This window comes from Argopecten irradians, chromosome 15, assembly GCF_041381155.1.
Source record: "Argopecten irradians isolate NY chromosome 15, Ai_NY, whole genome shotgun sequence".
In the NCBI taxonomy this organism is placed as follows: domain Eukaryota; kingdom Metazoa; phylum Mollusca; class Bivalvia; order Pectinida; family Pectinidae; genus Argopecten; species Argopecten irradians.
Window position 1 is genome coordinate 19,965,451 of NC_091148.1, and position 13,159 is coordinate 19,978,609.

At 36.1% G+C, this 13,159-nt stretch overlaps 1 protein-coding gene across 1 annotated transcript in view; it reads left to right on the plus strand.

The window, feature by feature from the left end:
- LOC138308659 (tetratricopeptide repeat protein 38-like) overlaps positions 1–13,159 on the plus strand; it is a 42,483-nt gene that overhangs the window by 17,529 nt on the left and 11,795 nt on the right. The window contains exons 2-8 of the mRNA XM_069249696.1: positions 3,223–3,257; positions 4,876–4,957; positions 5,729–5,900; positions 6,391–6,564; positions 9,224–9,299; positions 9,766–9,885; positions 12,562–12,621. Of these exons, the coding sequence (XP_069105797.1) occupies positions 3,223–3,257; positions 4,876–4,957; positions 5,729–5,900; positions 6,391–6,564; positions 9,224–9,299; positions 9,766–9,885; positions 12,562–12,621 (719 nt within the window). The remainder of the gene's footprint in view (positions 1–3,222; positions 3,258–4,875; positions 4,958–5,728; positions 5,901–6,390; positions 6,565–9,223; positions 9,300–9,765; positions 9,886–12,561; positions 12,622–13,159) is intronic.

Below are 13,159 nucleotides of genomic sequence, written 5' to 3' on the forward strand. Positions count from 1 at the left end.
CCTGTATACTATATATAAGGCGTGCTGACGATTCTCACGGTTAGACATAAGACGTATATCCTACTTTACTGATACTGATTTCCTAAAGTTTCCTGTATACTATATATAAGGCGTGCTGACGATTCTCACGGTCTGACATAAGACGTATATCCTACTTTACTGATACTGATTTCCTAAAGTTTCCTGTATACTATATATAAGGCGTGCTGACGATTCTCACGGTCTGACATAAGACGTATATCCTACTTTACTGATACTGATTTCCTAAAGTTTCCTGTATACTATATATAAGGCGTGCTGACGATTCTCACGGTCTGACATAAGACGTATATCCTAACTCTACAGATACCATTCCTAAAGTTTCCTGTATACTATATATAAGGCGTGCTGACGATTCTCACGGTCTGACATAAGACGTATATCCTACTTTACTGATACTGATTTCCTAAAGTTTCCTGTATACTATATATAAGGCGTGCTGACGATTCTCACGGTCTGACATAAGACGTATATCCTACTTTACTGATACTGATTTCCTAAAGTTTTCCTGTATACTATATATAAGGCGTGCTGACGATTCTCACGGTTCTGACATAAGACGTATATCCTACTTTACTGATACTGATTTCCTAAAGTTTCTTGTATACTATATATAAGGCGTGCTGACGATTCTCACGGTCTGACATAAGACGTATATCCTACTTTACTGATACTGATTTCCTAAAGTTTCCTGTATACTATATATAAGGCGTGCTGACGATTCTCACGGTTGACATAAGACGTATATCCTACTTTACTGATACTGATTTCCTAAAGTTTCCTGTATACTATATATAAGGCGTGCTGACGATTCTCACGGTCTGACATAAGACGTATATCCTACTTTACTGATACTGATTTCCTAAAGTTTCTCTGTATACTATATATAAGGCGTGCTGACGATTCTCACGGTCTGACATAAGACGTATATCCTACTTTACTGATACTGATTTCCTAAAGTTTCTTGTATACTATATATAAGGCGTGCTGACGATTCTCACGGTCTGACATAAGACGTATATCCTACTTTACTGATACTGATTTCCTAAAGTTTCTTGTATACTATATATAAGGCGTGCTGACGATTCTCACGGTCTGACATAAGACGTATATCCTACTTTACTGATACTGATTTCCTAAAGTTTCCTTGTATACTATATATAAGGCGTGCTGACGATTCTCACGGTCTGACATAAGACGTATATCCTACTTTACTGATACTGATTTCCTAAAGTTTCCTGTATACTATATATAAGGCGTGCTGACGATTCTCACGGTCTGACATAAGACGTATATCCTACTTTACTGATACTGATTTCCTAAAGTTTCCTGTATACTATATATAAGGCGTGCTGACGATTCTCACGGTCTGACATAAGACGTATATCCTACTTTACTGATACTGATTTCCTAAAGTTTCCTGTATACTATATATAAGGCGTGCTGACGATTCTCACGGTCTGACATAAGACGTATATCCTACTTTACTGATACTGATTTCCTAAAGTTTCCTGTATACTATATATAAGGCGTGCTGACGATTCTCACGGTCTGACATAAGACGTATATCCTACTTTACTGATACTGATTTCCTAAAGTTTCCTGTATACTATATATAAGGCGTGCTGACGATTCTCACGGTCTGACATAAGACGTATATCCTACTTTACTGATACTGATTTCCTAAAGTTTCCTGTATACTATATATAAGGCGTGCTGACGATTCTCACGGTCTGACATAAGACGTATATCCTACTTTACTGATACTGATTTCCTAAAGTTTCCTGTATACTATATATAAGGCGTGTGCTGACGATTCTCACGGTTCTGACATAAGACGTATATCCTACTTTACTGATACTGATTTCCTAAAGTTTCCTGTATACTATATATAAGGCGTGCTGACGATTCTCACGGTTAGACATAAGACGTATATCCTACTTTACTGATACTGATTTCCTAAAGTTTCCTGTATACTATATATAAGGCGTGCTGACGATTCTCACGGTTACTGACATAAGACGTATATCCTACTTTACTGATACTGATTTCCTAAAGTTTCCTGTATACTATATATAAGGCGTGCTGACGATTCTCACGGTCGACATAAGACGTATATCCTACTTTACTGATACTGATTTCCTAAAGTTTCCTGTATACTATATATAAGGCGTGCTGACGATTCTCACGGTCAGACATAAGACGTATATCCTACTTACTGATACCTGCATTTATAAAGTTTCCTGTATACTATATATAAGGCGTGCTGACGATTCTCACGGTCTGACATAAGACGTATATCCTACTTTACTGATACTGATTTCCTAAAGTTTCCTGTATACTATATATAAGGCGTGCTGACGATTCTCACGGTCATGACATAAGACGTATATCCTACTCTACTGATACTGATAGTTTCATGTATACTATATATATACGACGGTGGTTCCGGGTGTAGCGTGAAAATAACACCACTGTTATATAAATGGGTTTTCTTTTCTTAAATTTGATGCTAGTTTCTAGATTTGTAAATATTATTTTACGCACAAATATTATTAAATACCAGCTATAAGGTATCTTTACTTTTTAATATATTATTTAAAGATTTTCACTATTAAAAACAGGAGCAGACAATTTAGTATTTTTCTTCAGTTACAAAAGTTACTTACTTGACCATCAAAACGTTGGTCAAGTTTTCCTTATGTTAGTTAGTTTTGACTCATTAATTATTCAAATATTTTTATAAGAATTGAAAGAAACAATCCAAATGCATTCACCATAAAAAAACAAGATTTCTCACTAACATACATGTGTATTGATTTTCGTTCATGGATTTAAAAACTTCCTTGTTTTACAGAATATAATAAAGGCAATACGTTGGTTTCGAGGTCCCAAAACAACGTGGGTAAAGTACAATTTACTGTCGATTGGTCCCACCATCTGGCGATTATGACATCATCATTTGACACGAGTTTCGTGATGTCATAATCACTGGATAATGTGACTAGGCCTAATCGACAGTAAAATTGTATTTTACCCACATCGTTTTTGGATCTGAATCTCCCGACTATTAAATAGGTAACATTTTTGACCATTAATTTAATGTTGTTCCTTTCAGGCCTGGGCCTGCATCCCTGACCACGGAGAATCCCATATTGACCACGCAACCACAGTAACCGAAAGCGCGAGCAAAACTATTCGACGCCTCCCTCACTCAGGTTAGTCATGACTTATTGCCATTGTATGGCCAGAAAATCCTGCTACTTTTCCGAAACAAAAATAAAAATTATTAAAAAGACATAGGAAAATATATAGCTATAGCCTACAATGAGGTTTTCCATACCAAACAAAAGCGAGATATCCTACTTAATCTATGTTAGTATTGAAGATTCATTTACATGTAGCTGTTTTGCCGTCTGGAGCAGTGAGAGTCAACTAACGTGCAGTAATACGACCCACATTATGGAAATAATCATTAAATTCATTTGTTCAGAAGTTAATGATATGTGTAGTATTAATTAGCATTTACTACAGTGGCTGATTTGTGACATTTTGTCTTTTCGCTGCAAAAAGACGAAAAAACGAAAAATAAAACACGAAAAGACCAAAGTGATACATGCTAATTGAGGCTTTGATTCTCGTCTTTTCGCCTTCAAAAATCTCATCTTTTCGTCATTTCGCCCCGAAAAGACGAAAATAAACAAAACTTAAATTTTGTCTTTTCGTCTTTTCGCCCTCATGTATCATTTGAAAAGACATTTTGACTACATACATGACACATGGTCTTCATTATAAGTACATTAGAAATTAAATTATAATCTCCGTCGTATATGAAAGATAACAAAGTATATCTGTAATTTGTAATTTTTAGGAGCAAAAATACGAAATTTATGGTTTGTTAATTTTCATATTTTCGAAACGAAAAGACGAAATTTAAGGTTCATTATTTAATTTTCATATTTTCGAAACGAAAAGACGAAATTTAAGGTTCATTATTTAATTTTCGTCTTTTCGGGGTGAAAAGACGAAATTTAAAGTTTGTTAAATCTTATCTTTTCGCCCCCTTAAAGACAAGATTTTTGAAGACAAAAAGAAAAATTAAAGGGGCTAATGAGCGTGCATCACTTTCGTCTTTTTGCCGCGAAGAAAAGACAAAATTTTAATTTGTTAATTTTCGTCTTTTCAGGGCGAAAAGACGAGAATTAAGATATTTAATTTTCGTCTTTTCGGGGCGAAATGGCATAAATCAGCCACAGTAATTAACAGGGATTTCCATCCCGTTTTAACTTTGGGGAGTCCCAGGGACTAGGTTAGAAGTTTGCGAGGCCCTTATGAATATTGGAGTCTGTTTGCTAAAATTTACTGTAGACCTTTTAAAACTTTCTATTCTGTCTCAGAAAACATTTTCTGTACTGTAATAACAGTATATACTTTTGGAAAAATAGACAATGATTGCTTCTACTTCATCTAATTGACATGTAATTTTCATTTCAAATTCCTTCCACATTGAGTCCCAAGGACTCCCATCATTTTATTTTAGGAGTCCCTTGGCATTTTTGTGCGTCAAAGAAGCAGAAAACCTCCATGCGGGAAATCCCTGCGTTAATCTAATAAGTTTTGCTACACTAGAAAATTGTCAATCCCCTTTTACGAATCAAAAACTTGTTTCGGATAGGTAGTGGCCTCAAAATGACTTTGGCTGTTAATAAGTCATTTAAACTATCAAACCAAATCAAAATTTTCATAACATACTTAAACCGATAACCATATGCATCCCTCTTAGTGTAATGATGAGATAGAAAATTTTATTGATTTTGAAAGATATTTTCTTTTCAGTATGTCGGCTGGTACGATGAAGAAAGTTTGGGAGGCCTGGAAACAACCTGTGTTAAAACCGTAGAAGCAGATCCCAACTTTGGTAGGTATAGTATGGTATATATTAATTTAATATTTAATTGTATTTAAAACCAGTTGGTTGAACCACTTTAAAAATTCTACAAATAATTGTCTTTAATTTGCATGTATGAATATATAAAAGGTAATAAACAATGTGTTGCCCATATAAGTAGTAGATTTAAATAATATTGAATATGTATTGTAATATTGAAACTGATATATGGGGAGCATGTTGGGTTGAAGGATATCAAGGTTTCTTGAAATGAATGACCTTGACCTGATGTAGGAACAGAAAATTTACGTCTGAATGAAATTTACCTGATTTTTAGCTCACCATCATCAGATGGTTAGTTATTCAAATTGCCTTTCATTCTTGGTCCATCAGTTAACAATTCTTGTTACTGATATTTCTCAGAAAGTGTTTAAGGGATCTGTCTCAAATTCCATATGTAGTTACCCTTGAACCCTAGTTTTGCATTTTGGGGTCAACGGGATGGCAGACAGGTTGCCATCTTGAATTGTGATAGTTGAAGTTTGAAATGAGAAAAATTCATATGTCAATTGTCAGACATAGATCAAACTTTGGTGGGCACCAAGATCCCTCTGGGATCTCTTGTTAGGTGATATAAATTGGAAATTCAGATGTATTTCTTTGGCTTGAATGATTTGTTTAAATTACAAGTGTTAATTATTTGAAGAAGGCATCCACTGCATTTGAGTGAGGTGCATAAGTTATGTGTCAATGTTGTATTGTTATCATAGTAATGGGTCATGTGATCACATGTTGTTATAGTGATGGGTCATGTGATCAAGAATGGTTTGGAAGTTTTGGGGACTGGCAGGACGATCAGATTAGATAAGGAGTTTGACAAAGAAATCAAAGATATGGTCAGCCTGGCAGAGGCTAACGGCATCACAGACCGAGAAAGGAAGCATGTCAACGCTGTAAGGCTCTGGGCCGAGGGGTAGGTAATTTATTTTCTAGAGAAATCACATCATCTTTCAGCACCTTTAGTAGTATATTTCTTAAATATTTAATTTCCATGATTTTCCATACATATTTACATTTGATATCAAATTTTAATTTTAAATGTAATTATCGTTATTTATTGCTAACCAATTTAACATTTTAGAATTTACTTGTTATGAAGGAAATATTTAGCATTTGACCCTGTTGTTAGAGAGATGTCTAACCTTTGACCCTTTTGTTAAGGATGTATTTAACCTTTGACCCTTTGTTTGGGACATATTTAATCTTTGACTCTGTTGTTAGGGAGATATTTAACCTTTGACCCTTTTTAGGGAACTATTTTAAATTTGACTCTATTGTTAGAGAGATTTTTAACCTTTGACACTGTTGTTTCGGAGATATATAACCTTTTGACATTTTCATTAGGGAGATATTTAACCTTTGACTCTGTATGAGAAATATGTTACCTTTGACCCTGTTGTCAGGGAGATGATTGCTGCGACCAATGTATGGGAGGATATTTTGGTGACGTACCCCCAGGACATGCTCGCTATTAAGTTTGCCCACGATTCCTACTTCTATCTCGGCCTCCATCCACAGATGAGGGACAGCATCGCTCGAGTAATGCCGTCGTGGAACAAACAAATTCCACTATATGGGTAAGAAATACATCGTTATTTAATTATTATTTTTGTTGAGATGCTGTTCTAAATTATTAACTAGTAACATAACATACATGTATAACTTTGATGCAGCATCAGTCTTATTTCTAAAACTGACTTTAGCTGTCTTATACATTTGGTGTGTGTAACTCTCGAACACATGTACAACTAAAGACCACCCAAGGTGCAAAGGAAAATGGTCTTTATAGTAGGGCTGCCGCGGTTCACCGGTATATTGTGGTATTGCAATGCACCAACAAAAAATATTGTACCGCGATACATATTCCGATAATATGAAGCCATGTGGGTATCCCTTTCGTTTTCATTCGATTCAGATGTCGGTCAAATGTTTGTAACTAACGTGTATAATGTTCAAATGATTCAAACATTTGCATGACGTTGAATATAAACAATATGACATTAGGCTAGTTTCTGAAATATTATCAAGCTGATTCGCTCCATCAATCAACAATACCGGAATATATAATTCTCTAAACACATTTAAGGCCCGGTGAATACATGGCTGCAGGGATTTTGCCAGCTATGTCAGGCTTCATCGTCTGCCGCCATTTTCGATTTCCTACACGTGTCAAAACAACACTGCAAGCCGATCAGCCCTTTGAAGTTTAATCACGATCGTAAGCTTATTTTACCAGGACAATTGTACGTAAATTTGTTCATCATTTAGGTTCAAAAGTGTAAATATTTGCAGACACTATCATGTTTAGTTATTGCATTATTAGGTTACGATCGTCTGTAGCCTAGCGTTTTCACAAACAGACTCGTATTTTTTTAAAACAAGAACCTCACATTTGAACATTTTTGTTACTCAACAACTTAGCTTGTTGAAATTGATGTAAAACTACATAACATAGCACTGTATGTTTGTATAATGTAAAGGGTGTTTTTATTATGGAATATATACAAAATAGACACCACATATGTTAAGGTCAAAATATTGCAATACATATCACAATACAGTTGTTGTGTATCGCAATGTCGTGGTACGCTTCTGCCCGTATCGCGGCAGCCCTACTTTATAGCCAAGTGGTCTTTATACACAGGTCAAATTGTGTCATTTATTACAATATGGGACCCCAGAAAAATGATCTTATTAAGCAGGTGGTCTTTATCCAAAGGTTGTCACTGAGGCAGGTTTCACTGTATATTTCAATAGACTCCAATTGAAACTAGGTCACGTTTTATTTTGTATTGAGAGTCATAGGTGAAAGGATTGAAGTAGTGGGGGGAGGAATATCGGGGACAGCTTTTGAGATACAAGGCATTTAAATGGTTGAACACACAGGGAACAGTTCATAGTAGGGACAAATGTGTCAAGGTTAGTAGAAGTATAGGTTACATAGAATCGTGTATAGGTGTGTCAATTTACATATTAGGTCATTATATACACCTGTATCTGTTCGTGTATCCGATGTTACTAAATAAATGTTATATCAGGGTGATATAAAAATGTCATAGATTTCTTTTATTCTCGTGGTAAATAAGAAATGTTCATACTCTACTTCAGCATATGCAAATAAATACAAAAAATTTATTCAGAATATCACTGATGATTATTCTAAAGTCATTGAATCATGGTTTTTTTTCCTGGGCTATTTATCTACTGGTACCTTAAATTTTAGAATGAACTGTTCCAGCCTTAGGATTGGTTCAGTTCATTTTGTTTCTTAGGGGGCGAGTTGATTGCTTTATTACAATAACTTAATAACTTTATAATATAACTTTTGCTGTCCAACTTATATAATTCTCCATCTAGATCTAGCAGGTCATTTTTTTAACACACAATGAGCTAGATTTGCATGGTGGGAGAGAATAAATGAAGAGGGGAGAAGTTACTTGGAAGGTGGGAGGGAATGGTGTGTGGGGGTGGGGGAAGGTTGTAAGGGAGGGAGGGGATGGGGTAAGGTGGGGATGGATGGTTTGGAGGGAGGGAGGGGATGGGGTAAGGTGGGGATGGATTGTTTTGAGTGAGGGAAGGGATTGGGTAAGGTGGGGATGGATGGTTTGGAGGGAGGGAGGGTATGGATGGTTTGGAGGGAGGGAGGGAGGGGATTGGTAAGGTGGGAAAGGATGGTTTGGAGGGAGAGAGGGGATGGGTAAGGTGGGGATGGATGGTTTGGTGGGAGGGAGGGAGGGGATGGGTAAGGTGGGGATGGATGGTTTGGAGGGAGGGAGGGAGGGGATGGGTAAGGTGGAGAAGGATGGTTTGGAGGGAGGGAGGGGATGGGTAAGGTGGGGATGGATGGTTTGGAGGGAAGGAGGGAGGGGATGGGTAAGGTGGGGATGGATGGTTTGGAGGGAAGGAGGGAGGGGATGGGTAAGGTGGGGATGGATGGTTTGGAGGGATGGAGGGAGGGGATGGGTAAGGTGGGGAAGGATGGTTTGGAGGGAGGGAGGGGATGAGTGAGGTGGGGTTGGGCAGGTAGAGTTGCAGGGATGGGATGGGAGAGAGGGATGGGGCAAGTTGTAGTGAGGGAGGGGATGATTTAGGTGGATGGGGCAGGTTTGTAGAAAGGGAGGGGATGGGTGAGGTGGCAAGAGAGGGAGGGGATGGGTGAGGTTGGGAAGGATCTTTGGGGGAGAATGTGCTCTAGATGTAGATAAAAGTTAATTTTAACTTTGTTCTACCAACTAGGTACCTGTTGGGGATGCATGCCTTTGGACTAGAGGAATGTAACATGTACCACCAGGCAGAAATCGCTGCTCGACAGGTAATACAAAAGTATATACTGATGATGCACTTATCCTAACTCTTTTTGTAGGTAAATTTATTGTCTAGTGTTAGTGTTTTTATATCAGTGTCTATGCTTCAATTATCTCACAAACAAGAAGTTCTTCTCAACACAGGTAGAGGTTATATTCTTCTGATTAGTAGCAGTTCGTCACAAGTCATATTTAAAGGTCAAAGGTGAAAATTGATATAGCATTTATATAAAAAAAATGAAAAAATTAAAATGTTAAGACATCTCTCTTGAAACTGCAGGTGCATTCTGATAATTACAATTGATTTTTATATACCTTAAATCTTCAGATATACTGTACAGTGTATATCAAATATTTGTTCTATATTTTAAACTCAAGGTCATATATCAAGGTCAGAATGGCAAAAAATATTTTGACCACATATATATTTTTGGCATAAAATGATTTTGTACTGCATCTGATGTCCTATTGCAGGGACTTGATTTAAATAATAAGGATGCTTGGTCGACACATGCTATGGCTCATGTCCTCGAGATGCAGGGACGATTTGAGGAAGGAATCAATTTTATGTCCAACACAGAAAACAACTGGAATGTAAGTTGACCTTTAACCTCCCAAACTTAGCTAGCACTTCCTTAAATGACCTTGGCTACTAATATGATATAAAAGAAAAAAATCCATAAAACAACAAACAATGAATTCTACAACATTTCGGTCAAACTATTCACAATCACAAAGGAAGTTTCTTTTTCTTTTAATTTTTATCCCCCGCTTTCTCCGAAACGGGGGATATTAATTTGGGTTTGTCCGTCTGTCTGTCCATCTGTCTGTAACACTTCGTTTCCATGCAATAACTGTAACAAATGTGAACCGATTTTCTTCAAACTTGTGACAAGGTTAAATGTCTTAAGGGCTTGGCCAAGTTCGATTGTGACTGTCAATGGACCTTATTTAGCGGAGTTACGGCCCTTTTAATTACTAAAAATGTCATTTTTGCCATTTCCGTGCAATAAGTGTAACAAATGTAAACCAATTTTCTTCAAACTTAGTAACAAGATTAATTGTCTTAAGGACTCGGCCAAGTTCGATCGCGAACTTCAACGGACTTTATTTAGGGGTGTTATGGCCATTTGCTTAAATAAAAAAAAGTCCGTTTTTGCCACTTCCGTACAATAACTATAATAAATATTAACCGATTTTCTTCAAACTTTGTAACAAGGTTGAATGCCTTAAGTGCCTGGCCAGGTTCGATCAACTCTTTCAGCGGATGTTATTTATTAGAGTTATGGCCCTTTAATTTACTACAAATGTCCTTTTTCTGCAGTTTCTCTGTAATAACTAACAAATGTTAATACTAATATTGGTAAAACTTGGTAATAAAGTTAAATGCCTTTAGGGATTAGCCAAGGCGATCACCACTTTTGGCAGATCTTAATTAGCAGAGTTATTGCCCTTTGATTTGATAAAAAAAAGTCTTTTTCTGCCACTTCGTACAATAACTGTAATAAGTATTAACCGATTTTCTTCAAACTTGGTTACAAATTTAAATGTCTGAAGGGCTCGGCCAACATTGATCGCCACTTGCGACAGACCAAGCAGAGTTATGGCCCTTTGATTTAATAATGAAAAGTCATTTTCTGCCATTTCCCTGCAATAACTCTAATAGATATTAACTGATTTTGTTCAAACGTGGTACCAAGGTCAAATGCCTTAAGGGCTTGGCTAAGTTCGGTTGCCACTTTTGGCCGACATTATGTAGTAGAGTTATGGCCAAGTTTAAAGTGTACACGGAATGGTTTGGTATATAAGGCTTGATAAATGTGTCCTTGTATAAAATTTAGAATAGAGAAAGTACGAGTTTCAGAACGAATACGGTATTAGAGATAATGTGACTTTTCTCTAGAACACACCTGAAGCCCCAAGCCATTGACCCCGATTCGGGACCCCTGACCTGTGACATCACGAGGACAACGGGACCTACTCTACTCGCATAAGATAGAGTGGCGATTTTCAGTGTCTGCCATCTAATATAAACTATCTGTTTGTAAATATCGATTTTTTACAGTCAATTCTTTGTGAATTTCGGTCAATATCGATCATTATATAATACTAATAATGATAATATATATGACCAATAAATGTACTGTTGAATATTGTTAGAATAACATATGTTCTCATACATGTATATGTACATGTAGCTGTAAAAGGAAGATAGACTCGTTACAGCTATAAATGAATTATGTATTTTAAATTAAATTTCTCAAGTGGTTTATTTTTTTTATTCACTGCCCTACCAATTTATGTCTATGATATTTACGTGTATTGAACAATGAAATATATTTAACACCTTTTCTTTTCGTTATGCTGATTCCTGAAATTCATAGGCCAAGTGAATTTTTATTTATACAGAAACATATTCAAATGGATAATTATATGACCATCATTTTTCGAATTCGTCTCTTTTTATATGACATTATGAAAATTGAATATTCTCCAGGTTTGATAATTTATTAAGCTGTTAAAACAGAGATAAGATCTCTACTTAAAAGTTTTTACACAAGGTACACCTGGCTTATACCAGAAACATAAATAACTTAAAATTTCCGCTAATCTACTTACGTATTTAGCATGATTTCAGTTGCAATATTTCCTATTATACATAATTAAATCGTCACCATAACTGTACACTGTATATATATCTGTAAAATTCTCGTAACCCCATTTTAGGAATACATATATGTCCACCTTTGTGCTATAACCCCACTACCAAACACCTCACTGCCGTTGTCCTCGTGACGTCACATCCGGTTATTCCCCAAATCAGCGTGAGCGGCCGATTCCCTGATTAGCAGTTGATATACAGGTAAAAATCGAGCACTTCGGAGGGCGGTATCTCGGTACTGAAGCGGCCGATTTTGATGCGGTTTTCAACATTCTTGTCAGGAGATCAAACAGAATAACATATCTAAATATCATTTTCCATTCCGTGTACACTTTAATAGTCACTTTCAGCAGACATTTTTTTACACATCTTACTTCCGAATAAGACTTCAGTTGATTTCTTCATGTTTCAACCAAGGTTAAACCTAACCTCAATAACGTTTACCTACAATATGTCCTGAAAGCGGGGGATGGAAATTCCATGAATTTGCTTGTTTTTGTTAGTTTACCATATCTCAATGACTATCATTAAATCAATCAATCAAATAAATGACCTTGACCTTTGGCATTGAATGACCTTTAGACCTATTTTTAACTTCTGTATTACAGACGTGTGGAATGATTGCCTGTCATAATTACTGGCATTATGGCGTTTACAATATTGAAAAGGTAGGTAACTAAATGTTAAAGAAGGGAGCTAACTCTGTGTTTCTACCGGTAATTTAACTGTTCAAAACTTTTGCGATATTTACTTCAAACAGTAAAATCCATTATGATATGAACATGATCAGGATTTGAAGTCAGGTTTATAACTGTCTACTAGGGAAGGAACATTGTTTCACAAGGGAGGTAATTGTCTTTAAGAAAAGGGGGATAACTATGTATTAGATAATAAAATGTCTTGCAATCTAAAGACGGTAAATTTTATATTACTGAAAAAATGAGTAAAAAACTTAAAAATATTCTATTTGTTTGTTACCTTTAGTGTAAAAGATTCATGAGCTTGTTTTTCTTGGCAAAACTTTGTGTATAACCTTGACTTTTGTAACTCACCATGAAGCATTATTTATTGAAGCATTATCTTGCATGACTGGTTGTACTTGTAGAAACAGTATGTATAACAGTATACAGTTGTTTCATGTCTTTACAGTCAACAGTCAAAACACTTTCCTGAGGTGTTGGGACCAACCCTAAGAAATGTTTCCCG